General features: G+C 35.5%; 1 protein-coding gene across 2 annotated transcripts; it reads left to right on the forward strand.

Annotated features, from left to right (window-relative positions):
* Positions 1-26,775, forward strand: LOC109177195 (vacuolar protein sorting-associated protein 18 homolog). 2 transcript variants are annotated; one of them, XM_019326506.1, is made up of 25 exons: positions 1-75; positions 180-367; positions 1,955-2,167; positions 2,266-2,405; positions 2,711-2,806; positions 4,122-4,189; positions 4,937-5,038; positions 5,239-5,383; positions 6,394-6,537; positions 6,627-6,746; positions 6,848-6,904; positions 8,037-8,096; positions 8,234-8,341; positions 9,381-9,523; positions 13,258-13,336; positions 14,745-14,807; positions 14,962-15,092; positions 16,066-16,171; positions 18,092-18,280; positions 18,807-19,034; positions 19,834-19,989; positions 24,334-24,495; positions 25,348-25,467; positions 25,796-26,016; positions 26,412-26,775. In XM_019326506.1, exons 2-24 carry the CDS (start codon positions 205-207, stop codon positions 25,973-25,975), a joined length of 2,973 nt encoding a protein of 990 aa, XP_019182051.1. In that variant the 5' UTR covers positions 1-75; positions 180-204; the 3' UTR covers positions 25,976-26,016; positions 26,412-26,775. The 2 variants fall into 2 exon arrangements, with proteins under 2 accessions (XP_019182051.1, XP_019182052.1); XM_019326507.1 differs by having other exon boundaries at positions 27-79.

The raw sequence follows: 26,775 nt of genomic DNA on the forward strand, positions 1-26,775 counted from the left end.
TTTGGGCACCCGGTGGCCGGTACCCCACGGAGCGCTGTAGCCAGACCATGAATTGAACAATAACTTACTTCAGTCGTTAGTACTTTACCTTTTCTCCATTCTAATCTAAATGCTCGATTTATATCTGCGATCAGTAGAACTTAACTATGTTGTACTCTCGCATTTCTCTTACGTTGTAGCGATCGGTGTTTGTTGAATTCGGCAATGGAGTCAAAGCGGCAGGTGTTCTCTGTGGATCTTCTCGAACGATATGCCACAAAGGGGCGTGGAGTGATTACCTGTATGGCTGCCGGAAACGATGTCATCGTTTTGGGTACTAGCAAAGGATGGGTGATCAGACACGATTTTGGAGTCGGCGATTCTGACGGTATTATCGGTTTTCTGTACTTGTACTTTCTGTGTATCAATTGTTTGTATTATTGGCAAAATCTGTAATTATGCATAATTTTGTAATGACTAGAGCTAATGAAGCAGAACTGAAATTCTGGAAAATTGAATTGATTGAAATGGAAGGAAATTGAAATCTAAATTGCACAAATTCCTAGCTTTTCACCATCAATGTTAATGGGAATCTAATCCCATGTGCATTGGTGTCAGCTCTAGATTGCCCAGTTAAAAAAATGGGGAAATGAAAGTTGAAGGGAAACAGAGCTGGATAAACTGAAATCTATTAGGACAACATTTGCATGGTTGACAGTTTTCCCCAATTCTTACTTGTTAATTAACCAATCCCTGTGACCAAAATGCAGTTGTGGTTCATAATGCAAACAACAGGATTGGTGCTCTGCATCCACAAAACCCATATTTTGCCCTGTTTTCCTATCTTCTATATGCTACTGTATCCCCAAAACATTGGGCACACATCACACTGGAACAATAGTACATGGAGTAGAATGAACCTTGGGAAGGCTGAAAAGGGAATTGTTATTTTTTTAATCAAAGTTAACTTGATCTTATAATGTGGTGATTAGATGAGATATTTAACCAGAATATATTCTATCAATTTTCCTAGTTATTAATAAATTGTATACATGCATGATTTTTCTCGGAAAATAAGACACTTAGATTGTGTTCTAATACAAAAACTGCATGTGTGCCATGTAAAATAAACGTGTCTTAATAGATTACCTTTATTTATGATGGGTTTTTGGAATCTTTCAAATGAAGACTTGATAGGCGTACTTGTATTACAAGTCTTAAACAGAAAGATGCGTGGAGTTGTATTGTTTGGTCTTTTGAATTAGCTATGTGGGTGAAAGGCTGTGCTATCTCTTGTTTCATTGGATCTCAAATTCATGCTCATATGGTTTATATTTTAACTCTATAGTTTGTTTTGGTTGCTAAATATGCTTCACTTAACATAACATAACTATTCCTTTTTAGCTTATCATTATATTTCCCTTCAAACATACTCATTTCTCTTTATTTTACTTTGTACAATAATGAAGTACATGTGTTGATTTTACATGTTATGGCCCCATTCTTATTCACAACTTGCAACTTGTTGTAAGCCTTGCATAGATGGAATCTGAGTAACGTCCTTTGTAAGTCCAAAATTTAATGCATTCAGTTTGACAATCATTTGCTTACTTTGTTAATAGAATTTCAGGCTTTTTGATGTTTCTCATTAATTAAATGGAGTGAGCAATTATTTACTCATAATTCTGTACAGTCATTTAGTTTCTAAATAGAAGCTGTTGTAAGACAGATATGATGTTTGGAACACCATGTTCTGAACAATGATAAAAGTATAATAGTTATTACTGTCTGAGTAATTTAAATAATATTGCATTGAGTATTTCCTTACATTTTTTTAAGCTAGTCATACTCGTATATGTGTCATATTTTTGTTCCAGACTGTTGGCCATTTTGGCTTGCAGCATTTTTTGTTGGAACTAAATTCTTAGTATGATTATAAACTCTAACCACTGTTTTCTTATTGAACTTTGTACAGATATTGATCTTTCTGCTGGTAGACCCGGGGAGCAATCTATTCATAAAGTTTTTGTTGATCCTGGTGGTAGTCACTGCATTGCCACAGTTGTTGGCAATGGAGGTGCTGATACATATTACATGCATGCAAAATGGGCTAAACCTCGTGTTTTAAGCAAATTGAAAGGGCTTCTTGTCAACGCTGTTGCTTGGAACCGGCAGCAAATAACAGAAGGTAAGCAGTAGTATCAGTTTCTTCTCTTCTTATACATAATTGCACCATAAGTTAAGAATCTTTGTACACTGCCTTGATTCTATTTGTTGACTATGCAGCTTCAACAAAGGAAGTCATTCTTGGCACGGAGAGTGGCCAACTGTATGAGATATATGTGGATGCAAAGGATAAGATGGAGAAGCACATAAAGTTGCTATTTGAACTCAAGGAACTACCTGAGACTTTCATGGGTTTGCAGGTTTAATTCTTTCTAGCTTCATCTTTTTCCCCTCTCTCTCTATGTCTCTTTTTATTATTTATTTTAGTTTTTGTTTTAAATTTATTTTTTTTAATATTCCTTCTATTTAGTTTCATTGGTCCGTGGAGCATCTCTAGGTTGGCTCTGCTTTTTATTTTTAATTTTTCTCATCTACTTGCTTTACTCATACTCTTGAATTGATCTTCTGCTTTATAGCTTTTAGTTTCGTTTTTCTTTTTCTTTCAAAAGGGATGGAGTAATATGATAGTTTTTTTTTTTTTTTTTTTTCTTCTTCTTCCTTTCAGATGGAAACAGCTATTGTAAACAATGGAACTAGATATTATGTGATGGCTGTTACTCCCACACGCCTATATTCTTTTACTGGGATTGGGTCGCTAGAGGTAATTTCGTTTTTGTGTTTATCAGATTCATTTTGCATGTAACTTCCTGGACATCTAACATAGAAGGAAAACAAAAATAAATTCTTCATTTTCTTTTGGATTATTTTAGTAATTAGTTTTTCATTTTTTAAGCATTGTTTTCCATTTTCCCAACTTGACAAAGGATTTGGAACACATTTTTTTTCTTGTTTTCCAAATACAAAAATACAGATAACTCCATTTATAATCATTACCTACAAGGCTACAAACTTAAACTTCACTTATCTATCATTCTATCTACTCCTACCATCTATCCACCCACCTATCTATATACCCCTACCTCCACCTACCTACCCTATCATCATCCCTATCTACTTTTCTTCCATAATCACCATTACGCCTAGTATATATACCACCACTATAACTACATTTAATGCTGTTTTTCTTACTTCACCCACCATCATCTATCTTCTATATTTCCATCTACTTATTTCAATATAATCTACTTACTTGCACCTAGGATTAAATTTTATTTAGGATGACAATGGCTAGGGTACCAACCCCTTTAGCCATTTCTGAACTCGTCCCGTACCTGAATAAATATTTTGTATTTATCCAAACCTGTTCCACACTACTTGTATGGTACCCGAAACCAGTTTAATATATTGAACAAAAAAGATAAATACAGCACGCGCACATACACACACAGGGGGGTTTCTCTACTTCCTGAACCTGTGACGAGTATTGTTTTGCGGTTTTGCCTGCCCAAACTCATCCCAAGCCTAATTTTCAACTATCTGAACTTGTTCTATTAGGGTCCGGGAGGGTTGGGTACTTGGTATTACCCAACTTCTTGTTATCCCTAGATGTTTTTTATATCATACTAACCAGTATTAATTTTGAATATTCAAAATAATATTTAGATAATACCAACCCGATCTGATGCACACACCACTCAATATTATTGGTGCTTATTACTAGCATTTGTAGGTTAAATGAACAGAAGAAAAAGAATTTCAAATAACTTTGTATTTGATGACTTGGAAAATAATATAGAAAATAGATGCTCATAATACGATTTTGATTTTTCTATCATTTTCCTAATGGAAAAAGAAAAATGAGAAAACTGTGGAAAAAGAAAACAAAAAAATGAACTAAATGTGCCCTAGTGTCAATTGCTATTTTTAAGTCCTACATTAAAATATCTAGCTAACATCTTTTGTTTGTAACTTAATTTTCAACTTCTTTTGTTGTGCACTCTTGCCTATGAACATGACATTTGTGTTTTCCATGCTTTGCACTTCTGTTTAATTGTTTTTTTTTTTCTTCGGTGTAGTCTGTTTTTGCTAGTTATGTGGACCGCACAGTACATTTCATGGAGCTTCCTGGTGACATACCTAACAGGTAAGTTCTTTACAATTTTGCATATATATTGTCAAATATAATGGATGTTGGACAAAATCTTTGCTTTCTCCTTAAATGTGGAAGGATAGAATTGGTGCCTGCCTGTGCAATATCTAAAATATTCTTCAATGAAATTGTGTAATTTGGAACTCTAGTGTGACAGAAAAAATGCCTGCAGTATTAATATGAATATATTTCTGGAACTAATGCAGCGTATTGCTATGAAATTGCAAGACTATAAATCAGGGATAGTTATCTTTTGTGTGTGTAAATCATTATAGATTTTAAGCTCTTGACTTCACATGTATTTGGAATCATTTTTCTTTTTGCAGAGGATCTATTTGTCACAGGCTCAAGTGGCACTTAGCAATCATTTTGCTAAGTTATCTAGTGGTCATTTGCTTAATTTATTTAATCTTTGGACTATAAAATGCTAAATTGATTGTTTGAATTAACCCAAGGTTGTATAAATAGGGTGCTATCCATGATCTACCTAAGTAATTTGCCACTTTTAAATGCACAGAATCTTTATACTATAAAATGCTAGTTAGATTGTTTGAATTAGTACTAGGTTAGTAGGTTGTAAAGGTGGATTCTCTTCAGGATCTACCTATGTAATTCCCCACCTATAAATGCATACCTTAAGGAATTGCATTGTTTTTCACATTGTCTTTCTCTCTCTATGTTTATAATCTATTTAATTGGATTTGTGAAATGATAATATATTTTGCAATGCCCTTCTTGCAGTGAACTTCACTTCTTTATAATGCAAAGGAGAGCTGTGCATTTTGCCTGGCTTTCAGGAGCTGGAATCTACCATGGTGACCTAAACTTTGGCGGACATCATAGGTACAGGATGGTTTCCATGACTTAGTGTGTTTTTCTTGTAAACAGGTTTGAACTTCATATGTTGTTCTAAGAGTTAGTAACTTTTTCCCTTTTTGTATGATTTCCGTAACATGATTATTTCTTGTTAAATGTACTTTACACCAATTATGGATACATTGGTTCTCTGATATTTGCTAATAAATTGGAGATTTCACATGCAGTTCACCAGGTGGGGGTGAAAACTTTGTGGAAAACAAAGCTCTTTTGGACTATTCAAAATTATCAGAAGGAGCTGAAGTTGTTAAACCTAGTTCTATGGCAGTATCTGAATTTCATTTTCTTCTTCTTATTGGGAACAAAGTTAAGGTGAGTCCACTGTCCACTTGATGCCGTATTATTCTTACATTGCATGTCTTTTTACAGCTAGTTATGCAATAAGCCATTTGGGTTTTCCCAATGCCCATTATATATTCCTTGCAAAATGGTACATGACCTTATTGACACTTTTAGTGGATAATGGTAAAACATAAATTGTTATACCTTTTAAGTGGGCATTTGTTCAACACCTTGTATTAATGTACATGTTGGGTTAGCAGAATTGGCAAGGAACGGAGTAGGATTTGGTGGAATAGACCAATTTTGTTGTTCAGTTTGTTTTCAGTTCCACAGAATTGAACTCCACGGAATGACCTATTCCCTTTGCAAGCAGAATAGCCATTTCAGATTCTCCCATGGAATGAACTATTTCCATTGACTGTGGAATTGACCATGTTTTTGAGATAAAAATACCCTATCTTTTATTATTTTCAACCACTATTGTATTATGTTATGATAGAGTGTGTATGTAGATGTACATTATACGCTAACACACGCTGACATGCACATATACATACGCATGTATAACACACTCTCTCTGTTAATGACTTTCTAATTTCTATTCATCTTCCATTTCTTAACCCAACCATATTATTCTTTAATAATGAAATAGTATGTCTAGTATATTTTTTATCTATTCCATTCCTTATGAAATCCTATTCTTATTATCTAGTTTTATTTCTGTGAACCAAACTGGCAGTCAAGGTATTAGCAACTTTCTTAGTTTTCTAGAGATTTTTTTTTAGTGTGTTACACATAATGACTTTTGCAGTATAGAGCCATTCATCTCAGCAGTACTTGAAGTCATATTTCTGAATGTTGATTCTGGAAACTAGTTGGCAGCTTGTCATAACATTTCAGGGGCATAATGGGAACTTTTTTGTTTATTTGTACATATTTTACTTGAAGCATATAATTTCCCCCAAGCATCTAATTTAATATTTTGTTTTCACAATTCTTGGTGCATTATGTAGAAGCCCACAAGATTATTTTATTGGTAGATTGTAAACAGGATTAGTAAGCAGATAGTAGAAGAACTTGTTTTTGATCAAACACCTGATGCAGTTTCAAGGGGAATCAGTGGGTTATGCAGTGATGCGTCTGCTGGACTGTTCTATGCATATGACCAAAACTCTATCTTCCAGGTTTCTCTAGTCATTGTTATTAACTGTTCATTGATGCACTAGGTAACATATTTCTGGCTTAATGTTTTTAACAATAAGATGTGAATTAGGTGTCTGTTAATGATGAAGGCCGAGAAATGTGGAAGGTATACTTGGACTTAAAGGAATATGCTGCAGCATTGGCTAGTTGTCATGATCACCTGCAGAGGGATCAAGTCTATTTTGAGCAGGTTTATTTATTTTTTGTTTTTTTTTTGGGGGGGGTACATCTAATGCTGAATTTATAGCTTTTCTTTATTTATTTTTAATTATTATATCCATGTGTATGCAGGCTGAATCTGCTTTTTCTTCAAAGGATTTCCAACGAGCAGCTTATTTTTATGCAAAAGTAAATTCCATTTCTTTTTTCTTCGTTCTTTTTCATTATTATTATTGTTATTATGATGATGATGATGATGTTTTTGAAATCATAATTTGCTCATTTCTGTCAACAATTGAATATTTCTATGTTTGCATTTTGGGTCTGCCTTTTCTGTAGCTTCACATTTTTTTTTATAAAGCATAAGTATTATAGAAACTGGTGGATGCTTTTTAACCAGGCTCTTATTAGTTATCTTCTATACTTGTTTTTTTTTGAGGATCTATCTGAAATTTATTCCTTCTTCAATGAAAATATCCTTCTATTGGAAAAACACCTTCCTCGTAGTAGAGAATGTACTGGCCTTTTAGCTAATGGAAGTTTTTCATATTTTTTTTGGAAAAAATAGAAATAAATAAGGAAAATTGGAGTTTGTGTTCAAGTTGAAATATTCCCCAAACTGAAAAATGACAAGAAATTTCATTTATCCAACTTTGAAAATGCACGAAATTTAATTTATTGAATAGTATGTTAAGTATGTTATATGTGAAACTGTATGTTCTTTTCCCACTCCTTGAGATTAAATGATACTCCTCAGGTAGAAACTAGAAAACTTATATGATTTTATGTGAAGATTTGGGTTTTAACTCTTCTTTTTTCCTTGAGCCTGTAGTACTTTCAACCAAGTGTCTGGGAAATATTTGTATTTGTATATATAAAAAAAGTATATCTCTCACTGCAATTGCGCTACTTTAACTCCTCAATGATTTAGCTTGTATCTCAATGGCACCTCCGCGGCGCTCCCAAATGGGAGGTCATAGTTCGAACCCCAGTGGGGGCGTTGACTCTTTGTGCTTCAATATGTTTAGAAAATATGTATGGACAAATACTATATTGTAAGAGCCAGAAGTACTAAAAAAAGTTAATATATCTGCTATGTCCTTTTTTGTTTATTTTTATTCCAGCTGTAAATTGCATTGGAACTAGTTGCTAGAGCCCATTGCCTTCTTGATATCTCTTTCTCTCCACATAACCACACCCCTTTTAAAATTATAGTGGTTTGATATAGATAAATAATAATGTTAATTTTTTCATCCATCTATCTAGCTCTTTATTTGCTAGCAATTGACTACATCCTGATGCAAGGGAATTTAAATTGCAGATTACGTATGTGTTGTCATTCGAAGAGATAACATTGAAGTTTATTAGTATAGGTGAACAGGTAATAGTTATTTTTGGTATTTTCTTTGGGTTACAATGATCATAATGCATTTGTATTTTCGTAAAACAAGTCATCAAGTCATTGTATCATTGAAAATCATAAATTCAGTTCATTTTAATATAGTTCCTAGTTTGCAGGATGCTTTGAGAACCTTCCTTTTAAGGAAACTCGACAGTCTTGCTAAGGATGACAAGTGTCAAATAACTATGATTTGTACATGGGCAACTGAACTGTATTTGGACAAGGTCTGTTCTGCTGTGTTGCATAGCCACTGGAAAAATTCTGTTTTTCGTTTCTCTCCTGTTAAACTTAGATATTGTATACTATATACATGAACACTTTCAGAGTATATGTGTGTCATCAGTTATCTCTGATGTTAATCTGTCACATTCTCCCTTCAAAGCAATACCAGGTTCTGAATAGGGCAATCTAGGATTATTTCTACATTAGAATTCTGTGTGAATTTTTGAATAGTTTAGAATTTGTCCTTAATAGTCAATTTTATATTTGTTCCCCAGACACCAGGCTAGTGATTGTAGAACATCTACATGGGAAATTTCCATGTCAATTATTAGACCATTTGGTTCTTGCCCTTAGTAATCAATTGCATATTTATTCCCCGAGACCAGGGTAGTGCATATAGAACATGTACAATAAGAGAGATGCTATATGTGCAATTGTCTTTAGGAAGCGACAGAAGCGTTGAGAATGCAAAGTTGGATTTTCTCTTTGGGCTGGAATTTGATGGGGATGAATGGGTTTCAATGGAACATGGGAGGGGATACAAATAGGTTTGATTCTCAGGAAGAACTTCTAGTGAGGTTTTTGGTGGAGGTATTTTGCTTCCAAGAATCTATGGGCTGAACCTCATCTGTTTATCTGAGAAAAATTTGATCTTTCAATAATTAATAAAAGATATGATTTAAAATTCTTGAGAGGATTTTCAACTAAAATTCTATGGGTGGACCCTTCATGTGGTGCCACATATACTGATATACTTCAAAAAAGGAACTTTTGAGAGTAGCAAAACCAAACTTTTCAGCCAATTAGCTACTAAACCCTGGTCCAGTGGGTTAAAGTCTTTATTTTGGTGATAATGCAATGGGAACCAGAAGTGCTTTTGTTTTGTCATTTGCCACTAACAAATGAATAAGTATCACTTATGATCTAAAAGTTTTCTACTGCTTGTGATGTGATTTCTGTTAGTTGTAGTTGTAGAGTTTCTATAAGCTGTTATATATTTGTTTTAAATTCTATTTGTGATTTTCCCCTCATCTCTCCTAGATAAATCGGCTACTTTTAGAAGATGACGGTGCTTCAGAGACTCACAGTTCAGAGTATCAAGATATTATTATGGAGTTTCGTGCTTTTCTAAGTGACAGCAAGGACGTATTGGATGAAGCAACAACTATGAAGCTACTTGAAAGGTAACTAGCATAATAACATTGCAATTGGTTTTGTTTTACCTCGAGCCTTTTTACTTTTTGTTAACAGAAGAACTCTATATGTTTTTCATATATTTTAGACTAAGGAATATACATACTTATACAAGAAACTATATAATAGTAATGTAAGGATCGAAACTCAATCCCTAAGAATATGCGCATTAATCCTAATGTCATGCTAAATATATTCCTACCATTTATAATGTTTAGAACTCCTCCTCAAGTTAGAGCATAGATATTGATCATGCCCAACTTGTTAAATAAGTAATCTACTCGAGAGTCGAGACCCATTCATGGCTTTTGTAAAAAAATCTCCTAACTGTTCTCTTGTCTTCACAAACCCTGTAAAAATTAAGCCTCGTTGTATCTTTTCATGAATGAAATGACAATCAACTTTGATGTGCTTGGTTCGTTCATGAAAGACAGGATTGACTGCAATATGGAGAGCTGATTGTCACACTATAGCGTCACAGGAATAGGATCCTTGAATCCTATTTCATTCAGAATGTGATATATCCACAAGATTTCACAGGTTGCTTGTGCCATTGCTCTGTACTCTTCCTCTGCACTTGACCATGCGACAACATTATGCTTCTTGCTTTTCAACGAGATCAAATTCCCACCAAAGAAGACACAAAATCCGGTTGTAGATCTCTGATTTTCCTTAGATCTTGCATAGTCTGCATATGTAAAGCGCCTAATCTCCATATGTCCATGTTTTTGACATACAATTCCACGTCCTGGAGCCCCTTTCAAATAGTTTAAGATTTGTTCGACAGCTCTCCAGTGGTCAACAGTTGGAGAAGCCATAAATTGGCTTACAATACTGACTGAGTATGCGATATTAGGACGGGTTACAGTTAGGTAGTTTAGCTTACTAACAAATCGTCTATATCTTTCTGGTGTTAACTGTGAATTCGTGATCATTGATTCATTGGAGTACTGCATGACTTAGCTCCCAATTTCCCTGTTTCTGTCAATAAATCAAGTACACATTTTCTTTGGGAGAGAAATATACCTTTCTTACTCCGTATTATCTTGACACCCAAAAAATACTTTAATGTACCAAAATCTTTAGTCCGAAATTAACTATGAAGAAAGGTCTTAAGAGATACAATACCAGCGGTCACTACCTGTGATAACAATGTCATCTTCATAGACCACAAATAAGATAGTACCTGTTTTAGAATGCTTATAAAAATAGAGTGATCAGACTTCCTTCTCAACATGCCCAACCTTTCAATCGCTTGACTGAATTCCCAAACCATGCATGAGGGCTCTGCTTTAGGCCATATAGAGATTTGCGGAGGCGACAAACTTTACCATACTCCCCCTGAGCAACAAACCCAGGTGGTTGCTCCATGTAGATTTCTTTGTGAAGGTCACCATGTAGAAAATCATTCTTAATGTCTAGTTGATGTAAGGGCCAAGCATACATAGAAGCTTTAGAAATGAGCAACTTGACAGAGGTCAATTTCGCAACCGGGGAAAATGTGTCAAAGTAACCAATACCATAGGTTAGAGCATACCCTTTTGCAACTAGACAAGCCTTCAATTGAACCACTGACCCATTAGGGTTAACCTTTACCGCAAACACCCACTTGCACCAAATGGCCTTCTTCCCTGCAAGTATCATGGTACCATTGAAATCTAAGGCATTCATTTCCTCAATCATAGCGTTACGCCAACCGGAGTGTGACAAGGCTTGTTTTACAATTTTAGGAGTTTGTATGGAGTCAAGAGAAACAATAAAGGAGCAAGAAATACGAGGTAAGTGAGTATAAGAGAAAAAGGTGAAATAGGATACGTACAAGATCTTTTACCTTTGCGAAGGGCTATTGTCAAGTCATCTAGATCATCCAACGAAGAAGCTGGCTCAGGACATGAGACGGGCAATGTGTCAGGAGCCAACAAAGTATCCGGGTTGGGAGTAAATATTTATGGAGGGACAGAATGTTGCTTACGAGAATAAACATGAGTGATTGGTGGTCGTAAAGTAGGGATAGAAGTGGATGTGGTGGTAACCATATAGATGTGACATCATCATCGTCCCCGTGGCTTGCAGAAGTTGAAGGAAGTGAAAAGGGAACATCTTCATGAAAGGTTACATTAATCGACACTAGATATCTTCCCATAGACGACAGTAACACCTATACCCCTTTTGGACAAGAGAATATCCCAGAAAGATGCAACTTTTGTGGGAAGAGATGCTGATAGGGTGTTGTTCCACGTAATATCAAAGATGGCATATGGTTAATCAAATCAAAAAACATGCAGTAGAAACTGTATCAACCCAAAAGTGTTTGGGAACTTGCATTTGGAACAGGAGAGCTCGAGCAGTTTCCAACAAGTGTGTTTTTTCTTTCAGCAACCCCATTTTGAGATGGAGACATGGAGTGTCAACACAAGATGATTGGTGTAAAACACCATGTTCACCCATATAAGAGGAAATGGGTTCAGAAAAGTACTCTTTTAGCATTATCACTTCGCAAGATACGCTTACGAATATGAAACTGCGTTTTTATTTCAGCACAAAAAGCACGAAAATGAGAAAACAATTCAGACCGACTCCTCATGAAATATACCCAAGTCATGTGAGAATAATTGTCAACAAAAGTAACAAAGTATTGAAACCCAGATTTAGTCATAACACGACATGGACCCCAAACATCATAATGAACTAACTCAAATGGAGCATTTACTCTAGGAGTCAAACTAACTCAATGATGTTTAGCAAATTGACAAGACTCACAATTTAAAGAAGACACCTTATGATATTGCGAGCACATTTTTTTTTCACAGAGGTAAAGAAGGGTGTCCTAAGCGACAATGGGCTTCAAAGGGAGTACCCATCCCGAAGTAGGCAACAATTTTTGGAATATTAGAATCAAGAATATAGAGGCCACCAGACTCATGTCCTTTATCAATAATCTGCTTCGTCGTAAGATCCTGAAATATGCCGTGAGTAGGGAAAAAAGTTACAGAACAATTCAAATCATGAGTAATTGGAGTAGCAGTGCCAATCCCAAGCACCCTAGAGGTGGACCCATCAACTAAAGGGACATGGGAAGTGAATGGAGAAGATTGAAAGGTAGAAAGGAGGCTAGAGTTACCTGTCATATGATCCGTGGTACCCAAATTGATAACCCACTTGGAAGTTTAAGAGACTTGGCAAGTATTGGGATTACTTGAAGTGGCAACATCTATGATAATCTCTATTAGGAAAGTTCCAAGGATTCCAAAACTCAAAGAGTGTTTAAGATACACTTCTATATCTCCAAAAATTATCAAAATGTGGTACATACATGAAAGAAATCATTCAAGACATACATAAGACCACAATAAATAGTTAAGTATAGATAAATTCAATTAAAACTATCTCTCTAGACAAGCACAAAAAAAAGAAAAAGACAAATAGATCAAAGCTAAAGTGTGTTTTTTACCTGTTCATCGATGGGTAAAAAAACTGTCTTCATTCCTTTTTCAACAAGTAATTTTTAATATTTTGTCATAAGTGCAGAAATTACTAATATGTGTAACGTTGTGTGAAGTCTAAGTATGTTGTAATTGTCATTAATTGCTTCTCTGTATAGGTGATGTTTTAAATATCTATTGCATGAATGATAGCTTATAAATTGCTAGTTTGTTTTGTAAAATATAATGGAATATGTATTACCTACTCAAACTTTTAACATAAAAATTACATCTCCTTGCAGCTATGGTAGAGTCGATGAATTGGTCTTTTTTGCTGGCCTGAAGGAGCAATATGAGATTGTTGTTCATCATTATATTCAGGTATCGTTTTGGTTCCTGGTTTTATAAAAGCTGGTTAGGCTCACAAATAGACATGTTCTTTTTTCTTTACCATTTATGGTTTCTTTCAATATTATGGGCTTATGGCACTTTTGATTCTTATCCCATGATTTTCGTGAAGTACTTTAAATGTGGGAATCTTACATAGATTCTTGAATTATTTGTGCTTTCATATGGTATACATACGTGCTCAATTTATTTATTATCTTCTCAATATTCACAAATTTGGTTCCTCTCCTCTTTTGTTTATTTATCCTTTCAATGGGTGATGGGATCCTGTTATTCTTGAAATTACAGTGTTTGATGTCAATAATTATTTGAATTTTGGAGATAAAAAGTTGATAGATTATAACCATTGGTCAAATGAATTGTTGGTTTTTTTGTTGACTTCAACTTTATGTTTGGTTCAAGAAAAGTGAGGGGAAAGGAGCAATATGTGACTTTATGTTAGATGTGCATGCATTCTCTTCCTAATTTTTTAATGTGATTTAGTAGGGAAAGGAACTACTACTCTATAGATGTTTGTACTTTGTAATTCATCTAGTCTATGTTGCACAGAAACTAGAAACGGGTAACATGGAAGCACCAATGTCAAAAAATGTAGGCAACGAAACGTGAGGGAAATCCACAAATATAAAAAAATATAGGGATATATTTGTCAATATTTTATATATTAAATATGCATAAATATTAATTATCTACTACTAGTTTCATGAAGAAAAGTATTACACTAATAAATAAAATTTTAAAAGTAATGTACTAAATTAGTAATAAATAGTTAAACATTACAGCATCTAATCTAATTGAAATAATAACAGAATATCCAAAATTTAAAATATTTTAAAACTTCAACAATCATGTTTTAATTAAAATCTCCATTAGAAAAATACAGACTCTAGCGTCGGTTCATCCAAAGATAGGTTGGCAAACTCGAGGATGCCAACATCTTCCATTCTCGAAATTCGTCTTCTCTAACATCCCCCCTTTTTTATTTGTCATCATAATATTCTTTCATATTCCTTGATAGAAGACGAAGAGAAGCAAAGAAAAGCAGTGTCGGGGAATCGTAGTCATCTATGTCTTTCACAAAATAGGGTTTAAAGAAATTTTAATATTTTAAAATTTGGCCCAAACTTTTTTAAATGGTCCAAAACGGGTTTCCAGATCAGGAAATGTGTTTCCTAACATTTTCTTATTTGGAAAACAACCCAAATTTTTTCCGAAACTTCTGGTTTATTAGGAGAACATTTTTGAATGAGTTTCTGTGATTTTTGGAGACGAAACAGGGTACCATTTTGGAGTTTCCGTGCATGATAGCATCTAGTGTTTGGTGGTCTGATCATTAGTTAGAGGCTTGAACCTTATTTGTGTATCTTTTTATCATGTATAGCAAGGAGAAGCAAAGAAAGCCCTGCAAGTTCTTCAGAAGCCTAATATCTCAATAGATCTTCAGGTACGTTATTGTTTCTGCGTATAATTAATTAATTATTTACTTTCTCTTTCAACTTATTTGTTCCTTTAATTTTCACTTGCTTGTGCATTTTAATATGTTTTTGTAATGACTAGGACTTATGATAATGTTGTTGGAAACTGACTTCTCTTTGCAGTACAAGTTTGCTCCAGACCTTATCATGCTTGATGCATATGAAACTGTTGAGTCATGGATGACTACTAAAAATTTGAACCCGAGAAAACTCATTCCTGCCATGATGCGTTATTCAAGTGAGCCACATGCAATGTAATGCACATTTCTTTCTTAGAATTATTTTCTTGAATTGATAGCAATAACTGAAATAGTAAATAGTGAGGCAAGAGTGACATGGTAATCACAGATACTGTCAACTAAGATAAAGTAGAAAACTGTATTACTGTGTATTAGTGAGGAACCTGTACAGCCTATATATATACAGCAAGGAGCAAGCTAAACCATAGAATTCAAAAAATGGAAAGTAAGGCAGGGATAAACTCTCTAACTGCTCCCTCCTAATTATTCTAACACTCTCCTTCAAGCTGGTGCATAGATATTGATCATACCCAGCTTGTTACACATGCTCAAATCAACACAGCAAACCTGGGAGAACAAACTGTCGCCGGAAACTTCCTCACGCGCCGGCGCGTGACGTAGGAGGTGGCGCGTGACTGCTCTGGTGGCTGCACGACTCTTTCTCCGGTGATCGTCTCACTATTCCGACCTCAACTCACTACCTCACTCACTCTCTCTGGCTTTGATACCATGTCAAGCTAAACCATAGAATTCAAAAAATGGAAAGTAGGCAGGGAGAAACTCTCTAACTACTCCCTCCTAATTATTCTAACAGATACAACTATACAATACATTATAGTGAGTAATATTGGAGAAAAGCATGCTTGTCTTTGTTGTTTACACAATTTGTTATCTTTTTTTTTTTTTTTTTTTTTTTACTGGGTTGAGCCACCACTGTTTTGCCCAGTATGGTTACAAATCTTGTGGGTGGGTTAGAAACTACTCTTTTGAGCAAAGCTACATTTCTTTACACTGGTATGTTTTAGTTAATCTATTATGAAGTGGCCTTGTTTCATTATTTTATGTTATTTATAATATACTTGATAATTATTGCATCTTTTACTCCAAGGTTTCTCTGGAATGGATGATGGATCATTACATGATGCATCTCAAAATTCGATTCTATCTTTGTTGATTTGCGGTTCTTTCTTCTGCATTCTATTTGTAGGAATGAAACCCATGAAGTTATAAAATATCTGGAGTATTGTGTGCACCGACTGCAGAATGAGGATCCTGGTGTTCATAACCTGCTACTTTCATTATATGCAAAAAAGGTTAGTTAGTGAGAGCTTTTGCAAGACTAGCTTCACTGATAAATGCCATGCTGACTTTCTCCATTATTTCATTACAATTCAACTTCTTATATCAAATGTAGAAAATTTTCATTAAACCTTAGGAGACTAGAAATCCTGCTTTTAACTTCAGCTCAAGAATGCCGTGTGCATTCGTCTGTATCTTGATTAAGGAACATTTCTTATTACAAGTTTGCAGTAGTTAATATTTAGCATTATATATTTCTTTTATTTTTGTTATTCTATTGAAAGATGTACTCTTACTCTAAATATATAGTGAGTGTTCTATTCATTTCCAAAATAGTGCCAGGCAGAAAAATATGTTCAGCTCAATATTTTCCTTAATTTTCTTGATCTTGTTTTCTTCATCTGATTTTGCTGCCTTTTGGTATTGAAAAGATCCATTTGATTCAAAATGATGTTAGTATATTAACAGCTCATTAAAAGGTGCATAATTTGTTTGATATACTCTAGGTGACTTAATTTCATGTGTCCTTTGATCTCTCATTCATTTATTTATGTGCCAAATTATTGAAATTGAGTGATTGAATGTCTGGTGGATGGCAAATAGCCACCACCTGCTAGTGAGGCAGAAGCTAATATATGAAAAATCAGCAGGAGTATATTAGTTATATTAGTAGTATTGTGATGCTGCCTCTATTCTGATATTGATACACATGCTTATATAGATACCTAAGGAGCTGCATAATGGGCTAAGCCTAAGATTACGATAGGGTTACACTAGGGTTTTCTTTTATATATATTCATCCGTTAACAAGCACCCCCTCCCTCAGTTGAAACTTAGTAAGATAAACAAATTAGATGTGGTTAGAGAATGAGACTATTGGATGTGAATACCCTCAGAAACGGACCCTTGGGAATAAAGATAAAAGCACCAAGTGACGAAACTGAACATGAACAACCTCAAAACAGCATGGCAAAACAAGGAAGCAGTCTAGGAGGTGGTGTCAAAAAGAAGGCTTTCCCTGTTGAGTGGTAGAGGTGAAGGTTCGAGCAGCTGAGAGATTCATTTTGGCTATAGCAATGAAATGAAGAGAATAGGGTAGTGGTCAACTGGTTAATGGCAGGGAGTGGTGTGAAGCAGTAATGGATCAATATCGAACATCACAGATTAGGTAGTTGAAAGGAGAAGAATGGTGCGAAGCAGCAATGGATCAATGTCAAACTTCACAGATTAGGTTGTTGAAAGGAGAAGAGCTCGGTGCAAAATCAGATGGATGATCTGACTGCTCAGGTGATGCATGACCATGCCTGGGAGAAGTTGGTGGCAGTGCTTCTGATGTGAGGTTGAGATGAGGTTCTGAACACGATGCTGATGTTAGTTTTTCCCAAGATGGCCAACAGAAGAGAGTCGGAATAATGAAAGTAGTCACAAGAAGGTTTTGTCAGGTGAAGAACGAGAAAAATGCGCAGGGTTTCATATTGGGAATTCTTGAGAATAGATTAGAGTTTAGGTGTTTAGAGCTCTAATATCATGTTGAGTTTGAGGGATTAAAGGCTTGACAGATGGAAAATAGCCACCACTCACAAGTAAGGCACAGAGGCAGAAACTAGTACATAGAAAACCAAAGAAAGTAGTACATTGACTATATTAGTAGTATTATGATGCCTATATTCTGATGCCAATGCTTATATAAGTACATATACGCTATAATAGGTTACACTAGGGTTTTCTTATATTTCCTCTCAACTCTATAGTTGTGACATAAAGCTATAATAAAGGCAGATATTGAACCATTGGTTTCTTGTTTCTCTTCTGCACTTAGTTTATCTTTTATGAAACTTAATCTGGTCTATGCTAGTTCATTTTTTTAGGAGACTCAGACAAAATGACACTTGCACAACTAACATTGACTATTTTCTTTTGTTTTCTTTTTTAAGGAGGATGAGAGTGCTCTCCTGCGCTTCCTGCAATGCAAGTTTGGGAGGGGTCGGCCAGGTGGCCCTGAATTTTTTTATGACCCCAAATATGCCTTGCGCCTTTGCCTCAAGGAAAAGCGGATGCGCGCTTGTGTTCATATCTATAGCATGATGTCTATGCATGAAGAAGCAGTTGCTCTTGCTTTACAGGTATAGACTGATAATTTTGTTTGGATGCATTTATACTCATTATTTGCCAAATGAGAAACTTGGCATTTTTGCCATTCAAGGTCGATATACATACATCTAGAAAATACCCAAATACGTTTATACATCCCTGCCTTTTTCCCCTTTCTAGATGGATAGTTTAGACTGATATCTCTCTACAATCAACATAAACATATTGTTCAGTTTATACTCTAATTGATAACCGTATGACTAAATTCTAGTTCCCATTCGGCCATTCTTGAATGGCTTAAAGAAATGACTCAAATGCTTTATTGAAAACAAGTACATCACGTATGTTTTTAAATATTAATCTTGGAGAAGAAATTAAGGTCAAGATGATGCTTGGCTGTTTTGAACAATGCATGAGTGAGTAGATTTTGTGCTTAAAACAACTAATAGCTGAACCTAATGGTTGATAAGAGAAAGGGCTTGAGTGAACATTATGAATTCCAAAGTTCATTTCTGCCTTCTCATCAACCAAACTTGTTCTTCCTGTGCAATGCAATAGGTTGATCCAGAGCTTGCTATGGCTGAAGCAGACAAAGTTGAAGATGATGAAGACTTGAGAAAAAAGCTTTGGCTTATGATTGCAAAGCATGTCATTGAGCAGGAAAAAGGAACTAAGAGGGAGAATATCCGAAAGGCAATAGCATTTCTCAAGGAAACTGATGGATTATTGAAGATTGAAGATATCTTACCTTTCTTTCCAGACTTTGCTTTAATTGATGATTTCAAAGTAAGTATCTCTGTCTTAGTAATCTTTATTCTGGCTTCTGCATTAAATGTTTTTTACTGTGTAGTTCCATTCTTGCCCTTCATAAATACAATATTGAAAATTCTCTTTCCTTTGTCATTAATTTCAACCCATGGAAGAAAAGGAGTATTGTGGAAAATTAGCTTTAGTAGAAGTATTGAATTTTTGACGAGGTCAATCTTTATAGGACTTTGTAAAATAGAAAGTAGGCCACTTGTTGAGGGGCAGAGTGAGTATAATGGGTACTGAGCACTAAATGTTTCCTAATTGTTACATTTAATTGTAACTTAATTACTAACTTGAACCATAGATTTTAAATTTTTGAAGTATAAGAGAAGTTATATTCTCTAGGGCACAAGCCCTCTGAAAAATATCAAATGTTAAAAGTAGATGAAATAGAAGTAAAAGATTAAAAAGTCTTCTCCATCCTCCTCACATCCAATCCAAACCTGTCCATTCTTACATTTCTCTTGTTTTGCAATGCTATGAAGAGATGCATTAACATGACCTTTGGGTTTGAAGGTAGACTTCAAAACTATCTATTTGTTTCAAATTCTTTAACTTTTAAATACAACCCTTTAAGGCTTTAATAGCAAGTGACCATTACTTCTGCAAATATCAGATATTTATGGTATTGTATTCCTTAGTGTGAACTCCTTTATCATCAAACATCAATCTATCCTTTATCAGCAAACATCAATCTATGTATTTTCTTTCAGTTTGACTTTATGTTGTCTGCTCAACAGTTTAGAATTGGCACTTACTACCAAAATTATTGCAGGAAGCAATTTGCTCATCATTAGAGGACTATAATGAGCAAATTGAAAAATTGAAGCAGGAGATGAATGATGCAACACAAGGTGCCGACAATATTAGAAATGATATTAATGCTCTTGCTCAACGATATGCTGTCATTGATCGTGATGAGGAATGTGGGGTAATTATTCTCTTTTGTCTGCTGATTTCATAATATATGTCTGGTTTGTCATTTATATTTTTGAAAAAGTAAAAATTTTTATTGATTGACCGTGCCAATTTGGCATTTATGGGGTGCCACCTCTTGTACAGAATCATGGGACAATAAAAATGGATCTATACATTTTGTGGAAACAGTAGAGGAAAAGGAAGAAATGATGCTTTATTTCATTGTATCTCTCACTAGTTCTCCAGATTACAACCATATATATATAGGCATAAAGAAAGGCATATGAAAGGGCATAATAAATGCTGAAAAACTACTCATCTTCTCAAAGCTACAACTTCCTAGAGTAGAGTAAATATGACTGCCTATGTCCAACACTCCCCCTCAAGCTGGAGCATATAAATCAAAAGCTCCAAGCTTGCTACAAATGTATTCAATCCTAGGTCCACGAAGAGGTTTAGTGAGAACATCAGCAAGTTGGTCATTTGACCCAACAAATGAGGTAATGATGTCTCCAGATGCAACCTTTTCGCGTATAAAGTGACAATCAACCTCAATATGTTTGGTTCTTTCATAATAGACACGATTGGAGGCAATATGCAAAGCTGCTTGATTATCACAAATCAATTTCATAGGACCAAGTTTATAGAAATTGAGTTCTGTGAGAAGTTGTTTAATCCAAATTAGCTCACATATTCCAAGTGCCATTGCTCGGTATTCTGCTTCTGCACTTGAGCGGGCAACCACATTTTGTTTCTTGCTTTTCCATGAAACGAGATTACCACAAAAAAGAATACAATATCCTGATGTTGATCTTCTATCCCAAGGGCATCCAGCCCAATCTGCATCTGTATATCCAACAACTTCTGTATGTCCATGATTCTTATAAAGTAATCCTGTACCTGGAGATCTTTTCAAATATCTTAAGATTCTAATGGCTGCATCCCAATGGTTTTGACATGGCTCTTGTAGAAATTGGCTAACTACACTTACAGCAAATGAGATATCTGGACGGGTGATCGTCAAGTATAGTAGCTTGCCAACTAATCTCCGGTATCTACATGGATTGCATAGAGGCTCCCCCTGTCTTGGAAGAAGCTTGACATTTGGATCCATGGGTGTGTCAACTGGTTTGCAGTTTGTCATACTTGTTTCTTCAAGAATATCTAAGACATATTTCCGTTGGGACACATAGATACCTTTTCCAGATTGAGCAACTTCAATACCAAGAAAATATTTTAATTTCCCAAGGTCTTTTGTCTCAAAATGTTGACACAAGTATTTCTTGAGCTGTTCAATTCCTTCTGTATCATCTCCTGTGATGACGATGTCATCAACATAAACCACAAGATATATGCTTTTTCCAAGAAAATGTTTATAAAAGACAGAATGGTCGGCCTTGCTTTGGATCATGCCAAATTGTTTGACCACATCACTGAATCTCCCAAACCAAGCACGTGGAGATTGCTTCAACCTATAGAGAGACCGTTTGAGACGACAAACAAGACTTGCTCCTGTCTTAGTCACAAAACCAGGGGGCTGCTCCATATATACTTCCTCCTTCAAATCACCATGTAAGAAGGCATTTTTAATATCTAACTGATATAACGGCCAGTGCCGATTGGCCGCCATTGAGAGGAAGAGGCGGATAGAGGTGATTTTGGCAACAGGTGAGAAAGTGTCTATATAGTCAATGCCAAATTCCTGTGTGTATCCTTTAGCAACAAGTCGAGCTTTAAGTCTATCAACTTGTCCATCTGGACCAACCTTCACATTATACACCCATCTACAACCAACCACAGTTTTTCCCGGAGGTAAAGAAACTAACTTCCAAGTTCCAGAAGAATCAAGTGCCTCCATTTCATCAATCATTGCTTGCGTCCATCCTGGATGAGTTAATGCCTCCTTGACATTCTTTGGAACAGAAACAGTAGACAAACTAGTAATGAAAGCACAATATGATGGAGATAGTCGTTTTTGTGAGAGGAAATTATAGATAGGATAAGGATTTCGAGTGGATCTTTTACCTATTCGACTAGCAATGGGAGAGTCTTTTTCTGTTGTGGTTTGGGCTGTGTCAATGGGAAGCAAAGATGTAGGACATGAATCAATCGGACACCCATCTTCTTGGGAGTTTTGACGATTGCGTCGTTGATAGGTGTACCTAAATGGTGAAACATGTCCTTCCTCTTGAATGGTTGGATTTGGTGTAGTTCTTTCAGGAATCTGTATAGTTCTTTCAGGAACAGTGTGAGATACAGGTTCTGAAAAAGTAGGAACAGGGAGAATTTCTGTTACCTCTGTGGGTTCCCCTAGGATATCAGACTCAATGGAGGTGGAAGAGAAAAAAGGTGTTGTTTCAAAGAATGTAACATCAAAGGAAATATAGAAACAATGTGTTTTAGGACAGTAACACCTAAAGCCCTTTTGGAGACGAGAATATCCAATGAAAACACACTTTGCCTTAGCATCAAGTTTGTCACGTCCTGGGGAAGAGTCATGAACGAAACAAGTGCACCCAAAGATCCGTAATGGGAGCTTATGGAGCCTGTGGGCGCAAGACGTGAAGAGGAATTTTTCCTTGCAAAACAGAAGAAGGCATTCGATTTATAAGATAGCAAGAGTGAAGTATAGCATGCCCCCAAAAATTCTTAGGAACCTTGTTATGAATGAGCAAAGTACGGGTTATTTCAACAAGATGCCGAATTTTTCGTTCAGCAACTCCATTTTGCTGAGGAGTTCTAGCACATGAAGATTCATGAAGTATTCCATGTGATGAAAAGAAAGAAGTGAAAGAGTCAGAAAAATACTCTCTTGCATTATCACTTCGTAAGATTTTGAGAGATACCCCAAATTGATTCACAATTTCATTGTAGAATTTCTGAAATACATCAAATAATTCAAAACAGTTTTTCATTAAAAAGACCCAAGTGCACCGAGAGAAATCATCAATGAAGACAACAAAATATGAGAACCCCAAAATAGATGAAACCCGACATGGTCCCCAAACATCGGAGTGAACTAGAGAGAATGGGGTAGTAGATCTCCTATTCACTCTACTAGAATATGAGGCTCTTGAGTGTTTCCCAAGTTGACATGATTCACACTCTATGGCTTTTAGACTTGACAAACTTGGAACAAGTTGTTTTAGTTTATTGAGATCTGGATGTCCTAAGCGACAATGGTTAAGGAGAGGTGAAACAGTAGCAGTGCAGGCTATTTTGGTATTGGTAGGATATAAAAGGTGGTAGAGACCTCGTGATTCTTTTCCTGCACCAATTGTCTCCTTTGTTTGACGGTTCTGAATAATTACAGAATCAGAGGAAAAGGTAACCAGACAATTAAGAGAATGAGTAAGTTGGTTAACTGAGATCAAGTTGAAGGGACAACCGGGAATGTAAAGGACATTAGATAAAGATAAAGAATAAATGGTGACCTTTCCAATTCCTATAGCCTTTCCTTTTGACCCATCTCCGAAAGTAACAACAGGAAGAGAGTTTGATAAATTAATATGAGAGAAAAAGGAAGGGTTACCAGAGATGTGATCAGTGGCTCCAGAATCCAAGACCCAAACTGATTCAGATCTTAATGCAAGGGCAGTATGACAGACAGTGGTACTGGAAATTCTTAATGCACTGTTCAGAATTTTGGGTTCTGCCATAATCATCGGAAAAATCTGCGAAAAACACCGGTAGGGTCCCAGGAAAGAGACAAGCTGATCTGGAAAATCTGGCCAGAAAATGTCGCCGGAAAAGATGGGCAAGGTCGCCGGAGTCCTTGTTGGAGGGTTGTGGTACCACCTTTGTGAACAAAGCTCCCAGTATTGAATAATATGAAAGAGGCAGTAGCAGTGGTTAAGAACACAGTTCACTGTGTTCATCTGAAAAAGTTTTCAGGCCCCAAAGAAGGTGGCTCTGATACCATGTGGAAACAGTAGAGGAAAAGGAAGAAATGATGCTTTATTTCATTGTATCTCTCACTAGTTCTCCAGATTACAACCATATATATAGGCATAAAGAAAGGCATATGAAAGGGCATAATAAATGCTGAAAAACTACTCATCTTCTCAAAGCTACAACTTCCTAGAGTAGAGTAAATATGACTGCCTATTTCCAACACATTTAAAAAATAATACGAACTTCTATGTCCAAGGTTGACCTTGCTTAGTGTTTGCACTTGTGCTTTTATGTCTGAGTGTCTTTTCTAGCACTGTAGATTAGTTGTTATTTAACCTGTCTGGGTGTTTGATGAAGCTTAATGACTGGAGTGAAGTGTGACTTTGTTTTTGTATATGTGCAAACCTTTTTATTGGAAACAATTCCCTGTATTTTGATCTCATTTTGTACTGTTGGTTTTAAGGGTTGCGGGCGAAAAATATTAAATGTGGGAGGTGACTTCCGAATGGCTAGGGGATATGCAGCAGTTGGACCAATGGCCCCTTTCTATGTCTTTCCTTGCGGACACGCCTTCCATTCCCAGTGCCTGATTGCCCATGTAACTAGGTGCACCACTCCAACACAAGTAAGTTATGGAGTGGATCCATCATCTGTCATCTTCTTTTATCCCATGTTTTTGACGTTGCAATTTTAGCCATAGCTTTGTCTTTTTGCGAGTAATATCCAAATAGTGTGTGGCAACCTTTTCATACCAGGGAAAAATTGTCTGAAATTTGCTGCAATTAAAACAGGATAACTGGTAGGATTAGAATTCCATGTAAATTATCATTTCCAATCCTGAGAAATTACTAATCAAAGCAAGTAGGTCTCTTCATATGTTAGAAATATTATATTAACTTATCGAAAAAAAAGAAGAAGACTTATCAAGTATAAAAAATTGTAATTCCTCAATTTTACTTTCAAATTGAGAGGCATGCGCTTGACTTTGATACAGATTAAGAATGCATTATGTCTTTAAATTTAAGTGTAGACCAATATAAAGTCAGATCTTAAACTTGATAGCAATGCAAAGTTTGAAACAGTGTTTAAACTGTAAATGGAATTAGAATTCTTTTGTATTAACTTCCTCTCCATGTAAATGTGTCTGTGTGTGTGTGTGTGGTGAAAAGAAAGGAAATAGGTGAAGAAGAATGATGGAGATGGGAAGAAGAGAGCATGTTTTCTTGCTTTTCACTTTAGGAGGTACATGGATGAGTAGTATTCATATAAGGACTAATCACTTTGTATACCCATCAGTGTTTGGTCTTCCTAAATCACTTTGTATTCCTAATACTCTGCAATCGTATGCATAGTAATATGAAGAAACTATGGAATTGAATTATTTGGACTTGATTGTCTTTGCTTTAAAGAATTATCAGATAGTATTACTTAGAGTTAAAAGTTGACATGTAAATGTTTTTCTCAATCAATATTGTAGGCCGAATATATACTGGATCTGCAGAAGCAGCTTACTTTGCTGGGCAGTGAACCCAGGAAGGAGTCAAATGGTGCCTTGTCTGAAGATCAACCAATAGCTAGCTTGACCCCCATTGAGAAGGTTTTTTTTTTTTTTTTTTTTTTTTTTTTTTTTTTTTTTTTTTTTTTTTTTTTTTTTTTTTTAATGCACAAAGATCTCTCACTTTTTAGTTGCTAAAGACGTGTAAATGGTGATGTCTTTATATTGCATTCATGTTCCATATTGAAGTACTGGTGGTTCTAATTCATGGAAACTTTGAATGAGATAGTGTCTCTGGAATTTCAATGGAAATCCTTTTAAAAAATAATTCTTCCATGCCATTCTTTGGAGCTTCCATTTATGGATTACAACTATCAACATTTTTATGGGTTACAAATCGATGCTTACATGGGTGTTTGATAATGTACAGATTCGGTCACAGCTAGATGATGCCATCGCCAGTGAGTGCCCATATTGTGGTGACTTGATGATCCGTGAAATCTCTTTACCTTTCATCGTGACTGAAGAAGTACAAGAAGTAGCATCATGGGAAATAAAGCCACATAACCCTGGGAGTCAGCCTCAGAGAAGCCTATCTTTATCTGCATGATCAAATAATGCTCGTGTGCGAAATTCATGTTTGCATAAGAGGTACTGATCATTCAACTTTCAGTTTACACTCAAAACTGAATATTTATGATTTCTGGTGTGCTTGTTAAAGCTTACAAGTTACATATTTATAAAACTTTCAAATTGTGGTAGACATGCTTGTTTTATTTTCTATTTCATATTATGTTGTAAGATGACAATTGAGATACTTCACAAATACAATTCCTGTAGAATTGAAATAACTACTATGTTCATTTTCTTTATTTATATATTAAATTACACTTTACCACAACACCACCTTAACCTAACCAACATACACTTTGGTACCTCTAAAATCAATATTATTATTACTAAATGGACTATTTTGTCTTGGACCTTGTATTGACTCACTACCATTTTCTGAAACTTATGTTGTTTGTCATTGAATATCTTGGCAGAGAAGTATTAGCTACATTAGCAAAACTCGGATGCCAAGACATTTCATCTGCTGTGGATTGCCAGTCTGAGTTTGAACTGTGTGTCGTAGAAAGGCCCCATTGGTGGAGCCCTCAGATGCTAGCATATTTGTGGAGCTCTTTCTGGTGATGAAATCTGCACCATCTTTATCTCTTTCACCCTTTTCTCAGCTTCCGACATGGTTTGTCTGCTCTTGCCTCTATTTCCATTGAGATTATTGGTTGGTGGATACATGTGTTTGGCAAAGCATATTTAATGAGATTATATGATCATTGTTACTATGCTTTTTTAAATTCTTTGTTTTATATAAACATAATAATACAATATTGTGCTTATTGTTTCTTA

This window comes from Ipomoea nil, unplaced genomic scaffold (assembly GCF_001879475.1).
Source record: "Ipomoea nil cultivar Tokyo-kokei standard unplaced genomic scaffold, Asagao_1.1 scaffold0803, whole genome shotgun sequence".
Classification (NCBI taxonomy): domain Eukaryota; kingdom Viridiplantae; phylum Streptophyta; class Magnoliopsida; order Solanales; family Convolvulaceae; genus Ipomoea; species Ipomoea nil.